The sequence below is a fragment of the Clupea harengus genome, chromosome 3 (genome assembly GCF_900700415.2).
Source record: "Clupea harengus chromosome 3, Ch_v2.0.2, whole genome shotgun sequence".
In the NCBI taxonomy this organism is placed as follows: domain Eukaryota; kingdom Metazoa; phylum Chordata; class Actinopteri; order Clupeiformes; family Clupeidae; genus Clupea; species Clupea harengus.
In genome coordinates, this window is record NC_045154.1 from 69,202 (window position 1) to 93,010 (window position 23,809).

Consider the following 23,809-nt stretch of genomic DNA (forward strand, 5'->3'; position numbering starts at 1 on the left):
TTTAAACTCAACCAGAGGATACGGAAGCCAGACTGTCTTGAGCTACTGAGGAGTGAGAACCAGACGCCTTCCAAGACAGTCTCAGGGTAAGAGGCCCGCGGCCTGCCTTTTATATTACTGAAGACGAGTAATCGCTCTCTATCTCTCTCTTGCCTCAGGAAGAGCCCGACGGAGCCCCTGACGCCAACGGCCAGACCGGTGAAGCTTTCTGAGTTACCTTTGTGCGCCCCCTCCCTTTTCCCCCTTCAGTTTGTACAATAAACCTAAGTTCTGTTCACCGCAACTCCTGTGTCTGACTTCTCTTTTCCAGTTTGTGTACCCACTGTTTGCCCTTGCAAGGCCAGGCTCCCACAGTATGTCTATGGTGATTATAGCCTAACTATCGAGATTCTAAGTAACATGGAGAAAAACTTTTTTTGGTACTCCACGTAGTCATGAACCCTTGAATATAAAAACGACTCAGTGAAATCGGTTGAGAAATGTAAACGCTATAGTGTTTTTTATCCCGAAAAACCACAGCTCCATCGTTTACTTGCATTTGTTTACAGGCCAGTTTTCACCTCACCAATATGGCGGTGACGTTGGCACGTCACAGCAACGGGCTGAAGCAGTCAAAGGGGCGTCTATGTATATATGTCTACGTGTAATGGCCAACTTCTTAATTTTCTTTTTTAAATATGTAATAATAATAATAATAATAAAAAACTTTATATAGCACCTTTCATGCAAAAGAATGCAGCTCAAAGTGCTTTACAGCAAATACTTAAAAATCGACATCAAATAAACATAAAAACTAGGATATAGTGCAAAACAAATAAATAAAAACATTATAATAATGATAATAATAATTATTAAAATTAGCATAAAAACAGTGATAGAGTGCATAAAGATGAGAAAAAAAATGTAATACATAAAATGCATAGCATAAGATAGATGAAATATATCTCTGCAGTTTTATTTTCTAACCCCTTAATAGCACGATGAAGATCAAAGTAAGACACAAAAAAATTATATAATTAAATTAAATTAAATTAAATTAAATTAAATTAAATGTATTTGTGTAAATATATAGTGTGAAGTTGAGCTAGTTAAAGGCTAATGTGAAGAGGTACGTTTTTAGTTTTCTTTTAAAAATGTTAAGCGAGCTGGCTTCCCTGATGTCTATAGGCAGTATGTTCCATAGCTTTGGGGCGTAATTGACAAAGGCTGCGTCCCCAATTTTCTTACGGCTGTTGCTGGGAACCTCCAATAAACCAGCATTCGATGATCGCAGTGTTCTTGAAGGCAAGTATTTGACTAGGAAGTTTGCAATGTAACTTGGCCAATAAATAGGCCTAATTATTTTCAAATTAACGGTAGGCCCTATTAGGTTACATTTTGAACAGTTGAACATTTAACGCAAACTAAAATATATATATATATATATTTTTTAAACCAGGGGGGGGGGATACTGAATTACAAGCACCGTTGTTGAAATGATGTATTATTCATGATGAAAGATAAAGCCACATGAAAACAATAGCACCCCATTTCTAGGCAACCGTAACAGTTGAAATAATAGGTATTCCTACCTACAAACTTTAATTGTTTTGTTTCCGTCACCAAATCTTGTCTGGTCGAGGCTTAAAGCTTTGGAAAAGGTCTTTCTTATGGAAACACAAGATGGCTATTTTGGAGGGGTGTGGGAGGGTCCTTGAGAGGCATGTATTCATGAATGAAATTGTCATTTTTGTTTTAAATACTCATTAGAAATTTGGAAAACCATCAGCCTTCAGGGAAGCTGTTGTAAAGGAATAATGAGATGTTTACAGTGTTTAGCCTGACTGTATTAGTGCCCAATAGGCTAAGGTCTGCATTGCGTTAGGCTATTAACATGTAGCCTAACTAAGTGTTCAAAGAGGTGCTTGCCCTATACAACAGGCTCATTTCTTCATTTCAGGAGCACTTTAACACCTGCCTACCAGTATCCAGTCTTGACTTCACATGCTGGTATCGTGGATTTTGTGGAATCCTTTTCTTCAAATACTGCAAAGAAACATCTTTTAGCATTTGCACTAAAACATCAGAAAATAGAAATATCCAGGGACTTTCATGATCAAATTTGTAATATCATCAGGTTACCTCTTTGTTGCCAATATTTTGTGTTGCAGACATCCTCAAATGACTGGGTTGTGAGCTAAAACAACAACAAAAGTTGACCACACACACACACAAAAAAACGTATAGCCTAGGCTACAATAGATTATACTAGGTTCATTTGATTGGAGATCTCATTCTGATACCTAAGCTATATACAGTGTTAGATCTATTCATATAAACTACAAGATTGCTGATTAATACGGGCATCACTTCAAACTATTCACTATTGTTCAATATCTATCCGGTTTAAATCTGTTTCCAGATATTTTACTTACATATTACCATAATTTATTGGGGAAATCAATCAATGAAATAAAAGAATAATTTGTCGTTCAATTAAAAACAAATCTATAATGGGTAATTATTAAGGTAATGGAAAACATGATCTCAAATGTATGCCACAGGTAGAAATTAAATGGTTAATGGACAGTGGTTCAGGAGGTAGAGCAGTCATTTAGTAATCGGAAGGTTGCTAGTTCAATCCCGACTCCTCCTCACCAAGTGTCAAAGTGCGATGCGCAGGTTGGCAACTCAGACAGTAGTCTCTGCCATTGGTGTATGAATGGGTAGATGTCTGAGGCATTAATGTCTACAGCGCTTTGAGTTCTCTCTGAGTAGAAAAGCGCTATATAAATGCAGTCCATTTACCATTTAATCTGATGTTGCAGAGAAACCCATGTCAAGATTTAGAGATGTGTTTTTTTAACAAACAAATCTTAAATGAACGACACCCTTCCTGTTTCACTACGTTTCCAGTATCACTACGATGCTTTACAATTCAACAGCTTAAACCTAACCTCTGAGCAGCTGACCTACCATCCTACCAACCAAGTCTGAAGAAGAACGGTAACATTCCCTGTGCAGGCCTCGTAATTCCAAGAATATCAAAAACCACAATAGGAGGCAGAGCCTTCAGCTACCGAGCCCCCCTCCTCTGGAATAATCTCCCTGCCTCCATCCGAGATGCAGACACCCTTTCCATATTCAAATCGAGACTAAAGACATTCCTCTGTAATGCATCCTATAGCCACAAGTAATTGCGTCAAAAACCCCATCACCTGTCGGGCCAGCCAGCCAGCCAGCATAACTAAACACATACCAAAAACCCCAAATCTATAAAAACTGGGCTACAGACAGCATATGTTGTATCGTGAAGGAGGGCCTTTACGGATCCCGGGTAAAGCATATGTTGCGGCTGTTACCAGCCATTTGGGCACTGTTGTGTACCCTGCCACCCTTATTACTAAACATATCTCCTTATCTGTTTCTCAAAAAAATGTTTTCTCTCCCTTATAGCATGATCCAATTGCTGATGGATGTGGAAACATTGCTCCTCATATGGACAGCCAAACTCTACCCACTCACTCTGTCTTTCTTCCTCTCCTGGTCTAGACTATCTTCGCTATGGGACGCTGCTGTAGTCTCTCCACCCGATCTACCTGTAAAAACCCTCGGCCCACATGCACCCATCGCCACCGTGCTGCCGTACCCCATGCTAGCATTTATATGCACCCCTGTAACAGTAACCCTATGAGCACACTGTCCACTAAGCTTTGTTTGTATGTATATCATATGATGTTTGTATACATACTATGTACATCTACCAAATGCATGATGTGTATCTCTACCACTTGTTTCCCTTCCTCACACTTCAAGGTTTTAACCTGTTTTGACAAATGTAGCTTTGCCTACACTGGGTGTACTGGTAGATTTGTGGAAATTTGCACAAATCTTGGTTTATTAGAGATGGGTTTCAGGTCTTTGAGAAGTCCATTAGACGTCCACGTTAGAAGCATAAGAAAATAAACGGACTGTATTAGGCTACCAACAAGTTCTTCCAATTTTCTGAATGAAAAAGTCAGCACTATGAAAACGACATTGTTAATGTTTTATGTCCGTGTAAGTTTAAATTGCCTGTATAGCTTGCGGCATTCCGAATCATCATCATCATCATTGTTTATTCAGGGAGAATTGACTGAGCACAGGGCTCTTTTGCAGCAATGCCCTGATTGAGGCTACATATAATATATAGAATAATTCAGCTAACTGCAAACAATCACTGACGTTATTCGCCATGACATCTGTACATCTGTGTTAAACCTTACACATCAAACAATGGGCTCTTAGAAAAGTTACAATCCTAAAAGCCCAAAGTTGCATTGCGTTAACGTTTGTTTGCTGTTACGTAGGCTAACAGTTAACGTTATCCGACCCAACTTGTCGAACTTTAACTGCAACGACATAACTCCTACATGGAATGCATCTGAATATGTTTGTTAGCTGATCATGATCCCATGAGACGGACAAAGAGGGAGGGAAGTCATTGAAGAAATACATCGTTAACGTTACTTACTTAATACCGACCGGGGTGCTGTAGCTGATGTGGGTGGCTAATCAACAATATAGCAAGTCTCTTGCGCATGCGCACTAAATGTATTTGCCGCCTGGAAGGCAAGCGTTACCGAGCAACTGAGTACGCTAACGGTGGGTATGTTTTACGTTTACAAACAGACCTCCCCAGATAGCAAGCATAAAGGTCCACCGGTGGGTTTTGGTTGGCACCCCACTCGTGGTGTACACGAATCTGGTCCGCTGTTGGACCATCACCATATTTTGTTTAACTAGGCGTGAATATTACGAAAACAACATAAAATGTTTGCAATTCCTGGAATAAAATATCTAAACTAAAAAGTTCATTGTAGCATTTTAAAAGGCTCTCAAGGTGAAACATGACGTGGTCAGTTAAAAACTGAATAAATAATCGATATCAGCCTACTAGTCTACTCGAGATTTACTGATGAACATGACTGGCTATTGATGTGACACAAACAAAACAAAAATACCAATATTTAGTTAACTTCCTTCAGAGCTTACATGTGAGTCGACAACCATGGAATGAAACGTTTCTGTTAGTTTATTATGGTTTACCACTTGGACCAGAGTTAGCCTAGAAGCCTATCATTTCCATCAGTTTTCCCCTAACCAGATTAAATGAGACAACACTAGTTGAGCTAGAGTTGTCCTTGTTTGATTTGTTTCCAATAATTATTTTCTCTGGCATGGCTTTCATTGGTTGTAGTGTGTGTAGACAAGGGCATTTGTTGATAAAACCAGAACTCAGCCATACCAAGCAGTTGGTGTGGAGGGTTACTCCCTGGATGAGCCAGAACTGAGGCAGTCTGAGCTGGCCAGCCGGGCTATGCATTATGAGCTGCTACAGCAAACAAAGTCCTCTCAACAGTCATTTGAGAGAATTATGTGAAGCTTCCTTGAGAAGCTGTAATAAAGCTTAATGGGTGTCAGGGCATATGCATTGTTAGGTGAAAATGATCTCCATCATGCATTCTTCATCAATCATCCTATATGACAATTTCTAAGAACATTTAAGACTTTATTTTAATTTTTGAGGCTCGCTGTGAAATGTGGGTAAACATGCTTTTATCCAAGCTAGAACTGGCATTTAATTAGTTTTTTTGTATGTTATTATAACAGTTACTGCGAATATCAATGTATGACTTTTGGACCAGGTGAAGCTAAATGCAAGTTTCAATTTTTGTGTGTTATACTGGTTGAATATACTTAAATCAATTTTTGCAAGCTAGCTTATTGTTGCAAAAAAAACTAGCTGACGAGCTCAAGTTCAAGTTAAACTGTTAAGCAGGATAGCTCCTATATCCTAATCCTATATTACAGTCCCTTACTGTAAGATTCCCTTACAGTATCTAGAATGACTTATGAGTCGTCGTCCCCACCCCCAAGACACACACATAGCAAATCCCAACCCCTGCACGTGATATACGTTGACTTCATGTATGCTTAATATATACATGAATTATCTGCTTGCCTCTTGATTGTATGTATAAGGTACCTACATTATGATTTTGTCGCTCATTCCAAATTAAATTGAGATGTAAAATCAAAAATATAGAGATATAGTTCCCGTCACAGAGAACAAACTGGCTCTAACCAGGACATGAAAAGAAATTAAACTATCTGAGTTAGTGGTGTACCTTAACCATATATCCTTTTACCATGTTGGGAAATATTGTGCTTAATACAATTTTTTAGATAGATTTTAATAAAATATGAAATTCAGGTTTCCCAGCCTAAACAAGTCATAAGGCCTCCCTAACCTCTAGGCACAACTTAACATAAAACACTTCTGCTCTGCTGCTCCATATCTATGGTTCATCACATCACTTTTTTGAGCACCCAAAAGACACTAAACACTGTCAATTCTTTTATTGCATTACTGTGTGATAGATATGCCATCAGGTACCGCACTAGTAAAAACAGCTACTGGTCAAATACAGGTACAGTATTCTAATTAAGCATTCAGTAGGACAAGCACTAAGGCCACACATCTCCTCGTCAAATAAACAGTATCCATGCCCTCATTTCAGATGACAACATTTGTGGGAGGGTTGGTCTTCTGAAGGATTTTCTTGCACTCCACAGAGCAAATAAGCATGTTTTTCATAGCCATGAAACGTTGACCAATAAGACACTTGGAACAACCGGAGCATTGGAAACACTTTGGCTCTGCATGCCAGTGGCTCTCTCCGTAGGACACACGCTGAGCCTCAGGTTCAATGGGAGTCTGACAAGCCACGCAGATCTGAGGACACACAGAACATACAAGATAAGGTATGTTTAACATGTAGGTATAGAATACAACAGAACACAATCATTCAACAGTGTGTAATCGCTTTTAAACCCCTGAAGGTTGGAGAGTAATGACATCAGTTTGGTCTGGAATCTGGAATCCAATCTTCGCACCACACTAAAAGGCAATAATAGCATTCTCATGAACCTCCTTCTCCCTCTTATAGCATGACCTTTGCTCGCAAATGCTGGAAAGCAGTGGAAACCTTGTTCCTCATCACCATATCCATTAAGCACGTATTAGCAGCCAAACTCTACCCACTCACTTTGTCTCTTTCTTCCACTCCTAGTCTAGACTATCTTCACTGGGGGATGCTGCTGTAGTCTCTCCACCTGATCTACCAGCAGAAACCCTCAGCCTACACCTACCCACCCCCACCACACTGTCATGTACTAATTCTACCACAAACTCGATGCTAGCATTTACCTGCAATGTAAATAATTGCCACCATCGACATAGAATGCATAGAATTTGTGCACATGTGTAAATCTGCTAAGAGCAGGCCGTCCTCACAAACTGAGTGACCGTGCAAGAAGGAGACTAGTGAGAGAGGCCACCAAGACACCTATGACTACCCTGGAGGAGTTACAAGCTTCAGCATCTGAGATTTATGGAAGAGAGCCACTGTTGAAGAAAACTCATATTAAATACCGACTAGAGTTCGCCAAAAGGCATGTGGGAGTCTCCATGGTCAAGTGGAAGAAAGTTCTGTGGTCTGATGAGACCAAAGTGGAGCTTTTTGGCCATCAGACAAGACGCTATGTTTGGCGGACACCAAACACTGCACATCACCACATACACACCATCCCCACTGTGAAGCATGGTGGTGGCACCATTATGCTGTGGGGATGCTTCTCGGCAGCCGGCCCTGGAAGGCTTGTAAAGATATAGGGTAAAATGAATGCAGCAAAATATAGGGAAATCCTGGAGGACAACCTAATTCTGTCTGCAAGAGAACTACGGCTTGGGAGAAGTTTTTTTTCCCAGCAAGACAATGACCCGAAGCATACAGTGAAAGGTACACAGAAATGGTTTAAAGACAACAAGGTGAATGTTCTGGAGTGGCCGAGTCAAAGTTCAGACCTAAATCCAATGGAGAATTTGTGGCTGGACTTGAAAAGGGCTGTTCATGCCCGATCTCCGCGCAACCTGACAGAGCTTGAGCAGTTTTGCAAAGAAACATGGAGTAAAATTGCAGTGTCCAGATGTGCAAGCCTGATTGAGACTTATCCACACAGACTCAGTGCTGTGACTGCAGCCAAATGTGCATCTACTAAATACTGACTTGAAGGGGGTGAATACTTATGCAATCACTGATTTTTCATTACATATTTTTATTTAATTGACATTATTGTGTAGACATCTGTTTTCACTTTGACATTAAAGAGGGCTTTTTTGTAAAAAGAAAAATTCAAAAAAGCCAACTTATATTGACCATGATTGATTTATGAAAGCAAAAAAGGGTAAAACATCCAAGGGGGTGAATACTTATGCAAGGCACTGCAAGTAAAGTGAAGCATAAGAACTTGAATCAGGTAAGTGTTTTTGTGCAACTGCCCCTTTTTGTGAGACATGTAGACAATGCATCAAAGCAGTCTCCCTTCATCCATCAATTTGAAATGAGCACTTTACTCTGTGGATGTTGACATACTGTGAAATAATTGATGTAAATAACTATCTGTAATCTGTATCCACGGACCTCTAGATAGGCATGCAACCAGCTTTTTCCACACAAAACAATAAAGGCTCAAAAAAAGCCAATGCTTTGTAAGAGGTGCTCACCATTGCATAGTTCTTCATGTAGCAGGTCGTGCAGACAGGTTTATCCTTCTCCATCACATAGGTTTCCCCAGCCAGGACACAGTCACAATCATAGCAACAGAAGTGCTTCAAGTGCCAGTTCTGGCTCTCAGCTTGGGTGTACTCATTACTGAAGATCAGCTGAAAAACAAATGTGTCACAGTTGAACACACTTTTTCCATAGTTTACCACTGAGACCAAAACTTAATGGGGAAAAAGTCATTCTGAACCAATTAAACACAATACAATAACTAACAAATAACAACAAGTGCAGTGGTGTGGAGTACAAGCACCCCCCTGGTGGCCAAATAAATAATAGATACACATGAATAAGGTGCATAGGTGCCTGGGATGGAAGAAGTGACTAAGTAGAATAAAGTGACTGAAGTGTTAATATTACACATTGAATTCCCATCTGAGTTTAATGTTCTGATAGCTGTCGGGAACTCTCTCTCTCTCTCTCTCTCTCTCTCTGAGCGCATGCGTGAGTGAGTGAGTGAGCGGCTGAACGCGTGTGTGAGTCTAATTCTAACTTTTCTAACTTTGTGTGTTGTTTATATGTACTTGTTGTTTATGTGTGCATGCACTTAGTTTTACAATTACTGGGTTTTGGTTTAGTTTGGTGTTGTAAATATCACGGATTGTTTGCCCGTGGAGTCTGCAACCGGCTTTTGCTGGGAGCATGGCCGCCGCGGGAAGCATGGAATTTGAAAAACTAACTCGGCGGCACGGAGTGAAGGTGGAGTGCAGCGCGAGTGTAGAAGATTGTAGTTTAGCGGTTGGTGAAATTATTGGTCACGAAAACGTGAAGTCGGCTTCACGAATGAACAATGCGGTTGTGCTGTTTCTCAGCACAATTGATAAGGCTAATCAGGTAATTGTTCAGGGTATAGTACTCAATGATTCCCTCACTCCAGTCCTCCCACTCAGTACCCCCGCCAAGAAAGTAATCATTTCAAATGTACCCCCGTTCATCAAAGATGAGCTTATTGCTAAAGAATTGCAACAGCATGGCCAGCTGGTTTCACATTTTCGAAAAATCCCTCTGGGATGTAAATCGCCCCTTCTTCGACATCTAGTGTCGTTTAGAAGACAAGTGTACATGGTCCTTAATAGTGGCATGGAGGAGATTGAGCTAACACTGAAGCTAAGGGTGGAAGGGTTCGATTATGTGGTGTATGCAACGTCAGACACTGCGTTGAAATGTTTCAGTTGCGGTGGAGCAGGACACATTGGTCGCTATTGTCCTGGCAAAAATGCCAACACTGAAAAGGAGAAAACTCCAGCTAAAACTAATGAGTCCTCCACAGTCGTTCCCCCAGTCACTGAGGTAGAACCCTCGGTGGATGGGACCGAGGGAAGCGGACTTGAGGGGGATTGTCTGATTGTGCTTGGCCCCGAAGCCGTGGCGGGTGAGTCGGTGGTGATGGAGCCTGCTGTCGCTATCTTTGTCGCAGAAGAGCTAGCTGCGGCTGGATCATGTGAACCTGGAAATAAAAAGGGGCCTTCAATACAGACACTGACAGTCCCTCAAACGTCAGTGGATGTGGTGGAGGCTATCGACATAGACCCAGTTTTCAAAGCCCCGGTGAAGAGAAAAATGGGCCCGGAGATTAACGTGACTAAAATAAAGAAAGATGAACACACAAATGATAGCGATTGCGAATCCATGGATTCAAACTGGTCCGATTGTTCACAGGGAGATGTAAAGCTCTCCAGCGAAGATAGGACATATACTGCAGATAGCATTAATACTTTCCTACATGTCACGAAGGGGATGCGGAACGTGGAGGTTGAACTGCATTTTCCAGACTGCTCGCAGTTTATTAGCGACGCTGCCTGGTGGATAAGGGAGGGTGTGTTTGAGGATACGGCGGTGTTTCGTCTCCGGAAAATAATGAGCAAGTTGAGAAAAAAGTTGCGTGGAAAAATAAAGTCTACTTAGTTTTTTCAGTATGTGTAACACCATCAAGTGTGGCTCTCTACATTTAAATGGTGTTAGCGATTTATTTTGTACGACTTTTTTAAAACTGAATAAATTAAATGTTGCCCTGTGCTAAATGATGAATTATTGTTTGCCCGTGTGTTGGGAGAATTTGAGCCTTGTTTCATTTTTGTCATGTGGTACCTGTTTTAAGGAATCTGCTGATGTCGAGAGTCTCACTCGGTTTTTGTTTCTACAAAGCAATGAATGACTTGGATACTTTTGTTGCACAGTGGTGCTGTGAAAAAGCTGTGTGCTCAGTTGATGATGATGATGATGATTTTGTTTTTGATGTTTTGTTTCCTTTTGAATAATGTGTAAAACACTGTTTGCAATGCTGTTTACCTAATAAAAAGTTTTTTTTATAAAATTCAAAATTCTCTCTCTCTCTCTCTCTCTCTCTCTCTCCCATCCCTGTCTGTCCTTTAGATGCTTGGTCCTTGCCCTAGAGGGCCATATTACCTACTGTTAATGGATTCCTTAAATCTATCTCTTTACCTGTTTATCAAATTGATGTTTTCTAACCAAATTTTCTCATTCTTATAGCATGACCTTTGCTCGCAAATGCTGATGGCTGAATTCCTCATCACCATATCCATATCCAATTACACATACACGTATTGGAAGCCAAACTCTACTCTACCCACTCACTTTTGTCTCTTTCTTCCCCTCCTAGTCTAGACAATCTTCGCTGCTGTAGTCTCTCCAGTCTCTCCACCTGACACACTTGTAGAAGCCCTCGGCCTACCCCTACTCACCCCCACACCACAGTCATACATTTATTCTACCCCATACTCTGTGCTAGCATTTTCCTGCAATGTAAATCATTTCCACCATCAACATAGTTTTCTGTTCCATTATTTTACTTCCCCCTGTAATAGAAACCTTATGAGCACACTGTATACCCACTAAGCTGTTCTACAATACTTGAAAGCTCTCTCCCCACCTTCTCCTCCATCAATTTGTATGTAGCATGTATATATACCATCTTATGTTTGTATGTATTTTGTGCATTTACCACATGCATGCTGTGTACATCTACCAAATGTATGCTAGCGTGCTCATCCTGATAAGTGTATGATTTATTCATGTTCCCCCTACCCGTCATGCACATGAGCGATGACTGCTTTTTTATTGGCTAAGAGACTGACGATCTAAATTTGAATTGTTGAGACAATCAATGTGCATTAAGACCATTTAAATTCTTTCTGGCACTATATAAATACAACTGCATTGAATTGTTTGGTTTGCTTTTCGTGAGTTTGCAAATAAATACATTTTAAACAATATTTTTCAACTCATTGTTTTTGCAACCTAACCCAGTAAAATGGCTGAAATGGGCTAGAGTGAAAAACAGGAGACAGCGAGCATCTCATCACATATAAACAATTGTTTTGGATTTAGTTACCTTCCTACATTACGAGTAGGCTATTTTCCAGTAATAACACTGCTTACGAAAAGGACTTAATCTGAGAATCATAGCAACACAGCAATAAGCATAAGGCATCCCATCTCTCCATCTGAGGAAAAAAGATTGTTGGTGCCAGCAATTCAACAAACAAATAAATAAATAAACACAATTGTTTGCTTTTGGGGGTGATAACAAAACATCTGCTTTCTGTGATAAGGCGGTGTCACTACTGGTGTCAGTAGCATCTATCCTCACAGTGAACGAAAGACCGTATTTTTATTTTAAGTTTGCTTTTTTAAAAGAACACCATTTACACCCACCACAAAAGCGGATGCAATGTAGTGAATTTTTGGTGGTTGTTCGCTTGTTTCATTGGGCAATGACAACACGTAGCATTAACCTTTTGTAGTGCTTTGTAACTGTAATGTTCCTGCTTACATAATTTAATGACCGTGTTCAAATGCTAGTCTGTACATGTATTTTAGGTAAAGTGGGAAAATGATGTGGAGATATTGCCAACACCTGATCTCATGTGATAACAATATGTGATAAATGTCATGTAGCCTAATCATATTCAAATATCAATAGAAATATAACCACCGCTTTCTTAACTAGAATACATCGTTCAGTCATAAGTAACTTCTGCTTCCAATATTTTGGCAATCTTTTTTTTTATCCGCTGCAACAAAAAATGTGTCTATATGTAATTCAGTTGTGTAATGCGGGCTTAGGTTGTGATGTATTTTGGTTGTGAGTATTTGTGGGAAGATTATTTGGAAGATTATTACAAATACTGACAGGAATATCACATAGGAGGGTGTTCATTCAAAGAAGGTTGAGAGCCTCTGGTCTAAAGCATTACTGGCATCATCAGGCATCGGTGTTAGTTTCTAAACACAAATGAATGAAGGCCTCTCTGTCTTTTTTTTTTTCATTGGTTTGGATGAATTTCCTACTGCGTTGTGATGGAAGTCCAGACAGTAGCAACATGTTCCCTTTGTCTGAAATAGCTTTTAGTACTGTTACACTACATTTGGGCCAAGCTAAGGCTCAACAGAATGTTGGGATATGCTAGCTTGGCAACAAGAGGTATGAAACTAATGACTGGACTTTGGCCATAGGAACCATCCCTTTAGAACTAATAACAGCAGTTTGTAAGTTGAGAAAGGCTATATGTGTGGTAAGAAGTAGTTTTACAAACAATATTGGTTTTAGTGTTTCAAAATGTGGAAATTATGAAAATCTGCAAATTAACATAATGCAAGACTTCACACCATTTGGGTAGCAGAAAATAATGCAATGAGGTGTAACATATTAGTACATCGAACGCGTGTTACTTTTTGCTACCCGAACACCGTGTCATACATTATCTATTACCATTAAACAGTGGGCCATACACTAAAAAAAAATTGTAAATATTGTTTAAAAAATGCATACAAAATCAGAAAAATAGTTTTCAGAATTGCTGATGAAGTACAATTCCAAAGTCTTTCTAAAGTGAATTATTCTTTCTAAAAGACTATGTAATGATAAATGTCTCATTCTTTACTTAATTCCTTGTATAAAGTGGCTCTGACCTCGTCACAGCCTCCACATCGGGGTTTTTCGCTCTCTCCATAATGGCGACCACAGTAGAGCTTGTCTTTCTTCCAGAAGTAGATCATGTCCACCAACAGCTCAGTGCAGACGCAGCACACGAAGCACGCTGGATGCCAGAGCTTATCATAGCCGGCACGGTCTGCGTACACCGCTGGGGTCCCTTCTCTCATCTCCTGGTGGCAGTGGAAGCACAACTGCAGGATGGAGAAACAAGAAACATAAATCAAAAACAGGTCAAAATATTTACACCAGCCAAAACTGATTATACATATCCGCTTGGAAGCACAAAAGTGATGTAACAATTTCAATTCAATTCTATTTATAGTGCCAATAACAATTTCAATTCAATTCTATTTATAGCGCCAATAACAAATTTCAATTCAATTCTATTTATAGCGCCAATAACAATTGAAGTTGTCTCTAGGCACCTGAACCCCCTAGCGAAAGCACTTCTGCATGGAAGAGTTCCCCTTTAAGAGGAAGAGACCTTCAGCAGAACCCAGCTCATACAGGGGGGACCCATCTGCCTGAGGCTGGAAATGTTTAATTTAATTTAGAATGTGCGTGCATATTAACAAGGGGGGGGGCAATGTATAGAAAATATCGGAAGCAAACACAAATCTGTAATGAGGATGAGCCCACCCTTTGCCTTTAAAACATTTCCAAACCCTCTAGGAATGAGGTTATTCAGTTTCCAAACCATGTGCAGTGGGATAGTGGCCCACTCATCAAGAAGGAGGAGTTCACACTCTGCACTCCAAAAGCATACAAGTAGATCTGGCAAGATTGACTACCCTGAACTCACTTCAACCTGCAGATGCACATTTGACTTACGTAGTCTTTGCCTGAATTTCCTTGGGCACCAGCTGATCCAGTTGTAGAGATGGTTGCTTTATAAGCTTGTGGTTCTGGTTCAGGCAAAGACCTGGTTCCATCTTTCAAATCAGTTTCAGGACAACTTTTGCCCCCTTGGGCAGCGTGTCCCTCCGCTCCTGACGGTGTTACCCCACCGACCAACTCCTCCAGCAGTTTGAGGTCTCCCACACCGAGAGCCTCATCCTTGCACTTTCGTACATATTGCTGCATGATCTTGACCTCTCCTGGGGAGAGCTCATGGCAGTGCGAGGGGTCCTGGTCATGCTCGGGAAGCTGTTTGGCCATCTGCCGCTTGCGATACTCAGCACCTTGAGTACCAGAAACGGGTCGCTTCTCAGGAGGTAACAGCTCCATGTATCTTTCTACCTGTAATGATGAAAGAGTATCCATGGTTAGACATTTGAAAAAAAAAATGTATTAGATAGAAGATAGAAACATGGATGAAAGTAAATGTTCCAGTAATTGTGATGCTTTATTTGGTACAACCGAAAGGTAAGGTGAGCGTTTTCAGGACTTCCCCTTTCAATTGATGGTAGTCTACAATACAATGTCTAAAATACTTTGGAGTTTTGAGAAGTGTGAAAGAGAGGTGTGAAATTCATGCACAGTGCAACTATATTTTTCATTCCGTATAAGTGAAAATGCCATGCCTTGGAGCTTCCCTACAATGAGTGTGTTGAAAGCATCCAACCATAACCACACTAATGTACCACGACCATTCTCATTCCAGTTCTACATGTATGCTCAGAATAGACAAGAGCACGGTCACTATCTGTATAATGATGTCTTCTTGGAGACTGAACAGACATTTTGATATCATTTTCGGCAGTTATGGCTGCATCTGTCACTGCGAAGTTAATAGTGCAGCCTTTAGCTTCTGATTTTTAAAGAATTATAGTGAGTTTTTGTCAAAATATTTTGCACGGTTACCAACTTGTAGCACAAATCTACACAGTAGAGATGAAATGGAATGAAATTTTAATAATCACAATTATAGTGACCAAAATTATCACGTTTATCAGTATTATCACAGTATTGTTAAAATGTGCTGAAAATCTACAAAGAGTACTGATACACACACTGAAATTGACGGAGATCATTTTGAAACACTGTTAATGACTTCAGAATATATTAATTAAGTGCTTTGTATTAATATGTACCTTGTATGAATCGTGTGCTTATGTAAGCAGGAATATGGCTTTTCTCTGTTTCTGTGTGTGTGTGTAACTTAGATTATTAGGTGCCACTTAGTCATATGTGCAAGAGCATGTTTGGGAGAACTCAGTGGTGACAGGGTCGAAATGTGCTTTCTCGACCCTGGTAAGAACAGACATCTTTGGAAGACAAGAAGCTCAGTCGAGGACTTTTAGTATTTTGACTGAGATGTTAAACATTTATGGTGTCAGCATAAGATTAACTTCTATCTATATAAACCTTGTGCGATGTGTTTAATAGTGCTTCTCTCTCGTCTGCTGCAGTCTGGGATTAAGTCCGGGCTCCCTCTATAATAATACTATAATACATGAAGGCAAAATATGAGATCTAGCATTATTCTACCTACCTTTTTACAACAATCCTGCCAACTGTAGCCTAAGTAGAACTAATCTTGATGCAGTGTAACATGTTATTTTCTTTAGCTGTAGCGTAATAAAGAACAAACGAAATGAGAGATGGCTGTAAACACTGAACATGTCCCCACACTTGATTTATTTTTTTGTTCTTTTTTTTTAAGGGATTACTTTACTTCAAATACTTACTATTTCAGCTGATAAGAAGGTAATGCCTAAGTTGGTGATGCTATCAATCATGAGCAGAGAGTGCTACAGCCTTAGGAGTGCCTACTCTGCACAGCCGAAGGCAAAGCTCCAGTATGCCTTCCCATTACTCCCAGCGCCCATCCTGTGTTACTGGAAACACAACGCTGCAGTAGCAGATCGGTTTTTAACGACAATTCAAACTTTAGATATACTGATAGCTTTAATCAAGTGAAGCACATTTATTTGGGGGGGGGGCTACATTTAGGGGGGTTCAATTCCAAACCAAATAGGCCGAGTGACACCCCTGATGATGGGACTTGTATCCCATGAAATGACGCTAGATATCGAGATATTTGCATGAACATCTCTACTAGTGTGACCTGCACATGTGCAAGCACACTCCAGGGCAGAAGGCAACTTGTACTTTCTACAATCTCTATACGGTGAAGTGTAAAGAATATATTCACTTCAGTCGGACTCACTTTGGTCTTGGACATGCAGTACTTTCTGAATGCCTCACTATTGTTTTGAAATGAAGTTCATGTAACAAACCCTGAGCATATTTTCTTCACTCTGTTTTTCTTCACATAGAAAAAGAAAGCTATTCAAATCAGAAAAGGGGACAAAGATCTTACCAGGTGCTGATTGGCCACTCGGGGTGCCCACTCGAAGGTGACCACTTTCCCAATGCCTTTGGCTGGTTCTGGAAAGGTGACCTTATTGCCTCTGTACGCAGGAATGCCATCAGTCTTCAGTTTGGCTATGAGCCCAGTATACTTGGTGTCCTCGAACAGTTTGCCCACCTTCTTGCTCTCAGCTGAAGCCATCTGCACATCATGGTCCTCAAGGCTACATTTGCAATTGCGACAAATCTTCCTACAAAAAAAAGTAAACTGTTATGCCTGATTCCTTAAAAGGGTTTAATCTGCATGCATCAGTGGATCGTGTTATTTCATATAAAAAAAAAATGACATATCAGAAGCTATTACAGGAATGTTTAACTTAAAGACAACTACATTTCAAATGGAGAAATTGTCCTGGAATCTTTTCCCTGGCTATAAGGGAATGTATCTCCAAAGTTTAAAATATGTAAGAAGAAACAAAAATGTTAAGCAAATTTAGAAAAGAACCATATTAACACAAGCAGTTGCGGCTAAAGGGCACATAATGAGTGTCTACTGACTAAAAGGACAGGACTTTACCTCCAGAAGTGCAGCTCAAAGCCCTCATAATGAGTGTCTACTGACTAAAAGGGCAGGACTTTACCTCCAGAAGTGCAGCTCAAAGCCCTCACACTTGTCCTTGCATTTCAAACACATGGCACCGGCTCCAATCTCATGGCCAAGGGTCATCTGTGGAGACATCAGAGCATACTGAGCCAGGTATTACCTTTTTCCCTATTATCATTATCTACAAGCACAAAGCACAAGCAAACCATTCTACATTTCTGAATGTACTAGCGGACTCTACTCTGGAGCTATCTTCAGGCACTTTAAAGAACTCTAAACAAACTTTAAACAGGGCTTCCAATGTCAAATTTAATTTGTTGTATTAAATGTGCACCAGGCAAGCGGTCTACTAGTGACCTATATGATTTCATACTCCTCACTCAAAACAAATGTTTGAAGGAGTGCAAATCAGAATTCTTGTCGTATGATTCTTACACTCACAGTCCTTCGTTTTCTGATATTCAGAATTAAAGTTAAGTAGAAGAATGCCTGAATGTTTGTGTGTTCTCATGTGTTAATTTATGTTCTTATGATATCCGTATCACTGAGTATATCCTGTCCTTGTGTTCTTAGAGATAAGAATAAAATGTTATTGGGACAGTGTGTGTGTGTGTGTGTGTGTGTGTGTGTGTGTGTGTGTGTGTGTGTGTGTGTGTGTGTGTGTGTGTGTGTGTGTGTGCGTGTGTGTGTGTGTGTGTGTGTGAGAGAGAGAGAGTTCAGTGTCACTGCTGTGCTAGATATCTACTCTTAATTGGCAGAATAACATGATGATAGTAGCCTGGTGATTCTCCTGACTCAGTGGGGCCTATGTCAGTTGGGCCCTGTGATAAATGCCCTCTCCAGACCTAGCATACTTAAACTCAGACTTTCTCGGTTCCAATCAGAGAAGCTGGTGAATCTTTATGTGAAGCCATGCTCTCTCTCCATGATCGAGGCTTTGAGCTCGAGGTTTCAGGCTTGCCTAAGTTCTATGGTGTGGGCCTATTTTTTAGGCTCTATTTTCGGGTTTAAGTTCTATTGGAAACCGAATCTCTCTCCTTTCACAGCTCTATTGTTGGGCTCTACTCTATTCCGTAATCTGAGAGAGAATAAACATCTAGAAGTGTGTGCACACACACTTCAAAATACCAAACAGAAACAGAGCTCTGCTGGTCAAGGGTGTATGGCAAAGGACCATTCATTTACAAATGTCATCAAGTTAACTTTCTGGAGACCAGTCATTCACCAGGAAAAGCCAATCAGGACCATGAGTCACCTTTGAGATGTTTCTCAAAGTGCTGTGTGTATTGTCTGTCTAATACAGTCAAGCCTTTCACCTTCTCCATGTTTTATTACGATACGGACATATTCTACAACAGATTTAGTTCATTCTTTGTCTCATATTCTACACAAAATAGCCCATAATGACAATTTCTCTGTGTATACACGTACATTAACCCATCAATGATGATTGTATCGTTTCTCTCTAGCAGCTGTACTTCTGCTTCGATTAGGTGGATTTCAGTTGTCCCTTTTCGCTATTGAGAAGCATCGCAGTGAACCCAATGCTTGGTCCATATAATGAATCAAATAATCAATACACCATTGTGTTCTAACTATGTTGAGATATTAATGACAGAAATGATGTGGTGACCTCCTTATACAGCACATTTTGTCAGCTGGGGCATGATAAAAGAACATGATGAAGTCGGCTGATGTTTGGGTAGTGTGTTTTATGCAATAGCTTCATTTGTGCTTCATGTGAATGCCAAAGCACAACCTGTACTCAAACAATGTAACGCACTCTAATCCCCATCATTTTCATTCAGATAATCATTTAAGGGGGGGGGGGGCATCTGCTTCGAGCCGGCAGGGTAGAGAGGTAGCGATAGAAAAAGTGGAGGGGGAGGGGGGGTGGGGTGGGGTGGCAAGAATGGAGGCGAGAAGAGAAGGAGGGGGGAGAAGCAGAAACATGGCAGATGAATGTATACACGTATCAGGATAAGCATGCTAGCATACATGTGGCAAATGTCCACGATACATACAAACATAAAGATGGTGTATACATGATACATACATACTTAATAGTGGATAAGTGGGGAGAGAGCATTGAAGTATCTTAGAACAGCTTAGTGGGTATACAGTGTGTGTGTGTGTGTGTGTGTGTGTGTGTGTGTGTGTGTGTGTGTGTGTGTGTGTGTGTGTGTGTGTGTGTGTGCGTGTGCGTGTGCGTGTGTGTGTAGAACAGCTTAGTGGGTATACAGTGTGTTGCTCTTACAAGGGTAAGGAGAGCAATGAAACAGAAAACTATGTTGATTATGGCAATTATTTACATTACGGGGTAAATAGGCTAGCACAGAGTATATAGATGTATCATGAGTGGGGTAGAATTAATGTAGGCAGTGTGGTGGGGAGATGGGTAGGTGTAGGCAGAGGGTTTCTGCAAGTAGATCAGGTGGAGAGACTACAGCAGCATCCTACAGCGGAGACAGTCTAAACCAGGAGGGGAGGAGAAGAAAAGGTGAGGGCAGGCCTTGATTGCCTAGTCTGCGCATATATACAGGACTTAATGGTGGTGGTGATGAGGAAAACAATGTTTTCACAGCCGTCACTATTTGCGGGAAAAGGCCAAGCTATAAGAGGGAGTAATATTTGGTCGGTAAACATCAATTTGATAAACAGATAAAGACACACATTTTGATAAAAAATTATTACAGTTGTATTCTCCTCACAAAGCTCTAAATATATATTTAGTTTCTAGCTAGGCGAAATGTCTGTATTATTTGATTTAGTGACCCATGAGTGTTAACTTGGGTTCAAAGAACATAGACTTAGGCTACAGGAGTCTTGTTTGTTTGGTTTATGTTTTGAGGCCACTTCAATCAATCTTGTGCGCAATTTAGCTATATTCTCCTACCAACGTATCCGACGATGGCTCCCAAACTAACGCTGAAGCTTGAGTACGGAGGGGACGATACTCCTGCAAGATAACCTTCAAGTCAGAACCAAAACAAACAGCTGGTAGCCCTGCTAAATGCATTTTTAAAAGAAAAGAACTGAACTGAACAGCATAGTATGGTGAATGGACAGGATAGAATCGGACAACAGAGAACTGAGAGAGGCAAAAGAGGGGACTGCTCCAAAGCTGATTAAACAGGTGGAAAATAACTATTGTGGTACGTTTGTTTCTGTAGCCTGTTTTTTTTTTTTTTTTTTGCATGACTGACGCACATTCCAATGTGTTTGCATTTCTTGATCTACTCCTACATCTTAATGTGCTTGGATTTAACCCTTGCAGGCCAACAAAATGTGCTTTTTAAGCCTTATGGAGACATCCATGCATAATGCTAAAAACAACACAAAAAATACGATCCACTGACAAGGTATGCTAGAACATTTTGTTAGCATATCATCATGATTGTGTCATAACATTAATGTAAAAGTCTAAATCTAAAATAATTTATAATCAATCTTCTGCTTTCTGCCTAGACCTCTTCCTGACTAGACGCTTTCTGCCTAGACCTCTTCCTGACTAGACGCTTTCTGCCTGCTCTATGCCTGTCTCGAGTTATTTTCTCTCTCCCTTATTCTCAAGTCTCGAGTTTATTTAACTACCGTATTTTCCAGACTATTAACTGCACCATATATAAACCACATTACAGTATTTCATGTAAGTAAAAAAAAATAATAAACAATAGAACAAACCCCTATTAACCGTAGTTTATTGAACGTTAAGTCATGGCATGTAGTTGTGATGCGGGCACTACTAGACATTTAAAAGTTGTATAAAGTAGGGATGGGCATTTCAAGCAAAAAAATACTACACCTGACCTACACCCTCTCTCCATACATTCATGCGGAATCTCTTCCTCAGCTGTGATGACATGCTCCAGCCCCCAGTTTCAATCATTTCTATCACCAAATGAAGACTATTCACTATGGAATACGACATTTCTTAAATAAAGGAATTTGAACATGAGACTCAGTTGTCTGCTTCTTGTTTAAAAAAAAAAAAAAACGTCTTTTTGTATGACATTTTCGGGAAGTCATTTCAATAATATGATTTTGTATAATTTGCATTGCGCATAATGTTACGGCCAGTAAGTGCAAGCACTTCCATCACATTGAGCGGCAGACGTTCAAGGTAAGTGACGTGTTGTCAAAAATAAACCCCATGTGAAATAAACAGCAAAGCCAAGATGGCAATAGTTTGACTAACGACCTAACCTAATGCTTAATCTATTTACGTTAGCTATAAACATCTTATTTGACACGGTGTAAAAGTTCGATTAACAAGTCAGTTTTGTATTTAGCCGTATAACTTCGTAAAAGTTCAGTTAACAAGTCAGTTATGTATTTACCCGTATAACTTCACACATAATACAAAATTAAAAAAAACGATTGTTTAAAAGTCAGGCAAACCGACAACAGAAAAGTAAAGGTCCGTTCCGGTCAGGTGACTGGTCTTGACCAATCATTACTTAGAATTACTGGCTGTTCCTCAACATCTGTTTCCTCCTCCTCGTCTCAAATATACACAGTTAGCTGCATACACATAGATAGATGTCTATGGTTATGTGCCTAAACACTCCATGGGTCAACTCCCACAGCAGTTTATTTCAACATGTTCCTTTCTGTATGAGCCATTGCGATGCCTCACTGTAACTGACCAATCAGAGCAGAGCTCATCATCATTATTAATGAGCTCACTAAAAAGGGAAAACAGCTTGTTTCCTTCTAGGGACATATCATAGCTTTAGGGCTGTAAGTAGGCGTGTAAAACCGCATCTGGACAGTTTTCGCCTTGACCAGGCGAAGTCAAATGCCTTCTATGTAGAGGACACTTTCAAATACTGAACAAGTATACTACTAAATAAAATACTAAGTGTATTTTTATGGCATCTAACTATAAAAAGTGGGGTCCTCTCAACAGTTATTTAACTACGCCCATCGCTGGTGTTCATTTTCCAAAACCCCATTCATTCTCTCACATTTAGCCTAGGTGGACATTCCAGTATTTTCTAAGAGCATGATTGTAGCATAATGCTTGACACCTGAATCGGTCTATATCTGTCTATTTGTTCCCCCAAAATTCACCAGAAATCACCATTTAAGGGCTTATTTTTGAAAAAATGTCTACTCCTCTAGCGTTCACAATTTCAACCACCAACCGCTAGAGCTGTCTTATGCTCGCTTAGTGACTACTGGGTCCCATCTACTTGAACTTATACAGTCTTCTTTCCTCCAGATTTTTCACATTTGTGGTTCATCGATGGTAGTACAAGCTATCAGAGTAGGGGCGTCCTCTCTACTTTTAATAATCTCTTGAGGACTCAACTCATCCGAGATCACCTTCCTAACACCTCACCTCTACCTCCTTCGCATACTACTCTCTGGCATACTGTGCACCTCTAACTTGCTCTATTTTACTGTCAGATTGACCAGAATTAGTAGGCCTACTTAGCGTTTAGGCTAGGCTACTTCAAGGTCTCCTAACTTCCTGAACCTTGATTTTTGCACTCAATTGTAAATCGCTTTGAATAAAAGCGTCTGCCGATGTAAATGTGAAGACACAGGCAGACTCGAACTTGCCCAACACGGGAGATTTGCTTGTCAGGTGTCATATTTTTAAAGTTCACCAAAGGTTTTCGAGTCAGTCAAATAGCAACGCTGTAGGCTATGTAAAGGATAGATTATTTAACTCAACCTTTGCAGACTTTGCCTGAAATGTTAAATAAGAGTAAGCTAACGTTATAGGATCACTCAATGCAACGTTACCTTTTTCATTTCCTTTTGTATTTCCATCTTGCTGACCACAGTCTTGTTTGCTCTGAAATATGCTTTAAAATCTCTACCAAATGGCTAATGAAAAAAAAACAACAAACAAAAGTAATGTCTTGCCTATACCGTGACCACGAACGACTCCATTGTGTTCACTTCCGCTAGTAAGAAGTGGGTGTTTCTGGTAACTGCACTCCACAAAAAAAATTCTTCCGCTGGAAATGAATAGCCAATAGTGCGCAATTGTAGGCATTTGGTGAGCATACTTGTATTAAATATGAAAAACAATACAACACAATCACAAAAAAATTGCTATGGCTGGTCAGACAGTGAGAAGTTCGTCAGATGAAGAGCTTGCACCTATGCTGAACCCAGAACTGGTTGAAGATCTTTGCCTTTTCGCCATATGGAGGAGTCTTCCATAAATACAAATTAAGAATTCTAAGAATGATAAGAAGAAGAAAATAAATCCTGAACGTTTTAATACAAGAAAGAAGTAACTGATTAATACATATTCATGACTAAAACATATATAACACACAAATGGATATTTTAAATAATATCACATCTGTAGCCCAGGCTCATTTT

The 23,809-nt window shown here is 40.1% G+C and overlaps 2 protein-coding genes across 3 annotated transcripts in view; both read right to left on the reverse strand.

Moving 5' to 3' along the window:
* The window catches only part of cep41 (centrosomal protein 41), a 16,386-nt gene extending 11,778 nt beyond the window's left edge, over positions 1-4,608 (reverse strand). Inside the window, exons 1-3 of one of the 2 annotated variants that reach the window (XM_042707454.1) lie at positions 4,493-4,608; positions 2,122-2,176; positions 1,962-2,025 (exon numbers count right to left, since the gene is read on the reverse strand). In XM_042707454.1, the coding sequence (XP_042563388.1) occupies positions 1,962-2,025; positions 2,122-2,154 (97 nt within the window). In that variant the 5' untranslated portion in view covers positions 2,155-2,176; positions 4,493-4,608. The remainder of the gene's footprint in view (positions 1-1,961; positions 2,026-2,121; positions 2,177-4,492) is intronic. The other variant, XM_042707453.1, reaches the window with a different exon arrangement.
* A 1,758-nt stretch (positions 4,609-6,366) lies between these two features.
* Positions 6,367-23,419, reverse strand: tes (testis derived transcript (3 LIM domains)). The gene is made up of 7 exons (XM_012814243.2): positions 23,219-23,419; positions 17,499-17,584; positions 16,868-17,108; positions 14,434-14,841; positions 13,578-13,793; positions 8,588-8,746; positions 6,367-6,757 (listed from the first exon to the last, which is right to left on the reverse strand). The coding sequence occupies exons 1-7, from the start codon at positions 23,243-23,245 to the stop codon at positions 6,539-6,541; spliced, it is 1,356 nt and encodes a 451-aa protein (XP_012669697.2). The 5' UTR covers positions 23,246-23,419; the 3' UTR covers positions 6,367-6,538.
* Between the last annotated feature and the right edge of the window lie 390 nt (positions 23,420-23,809).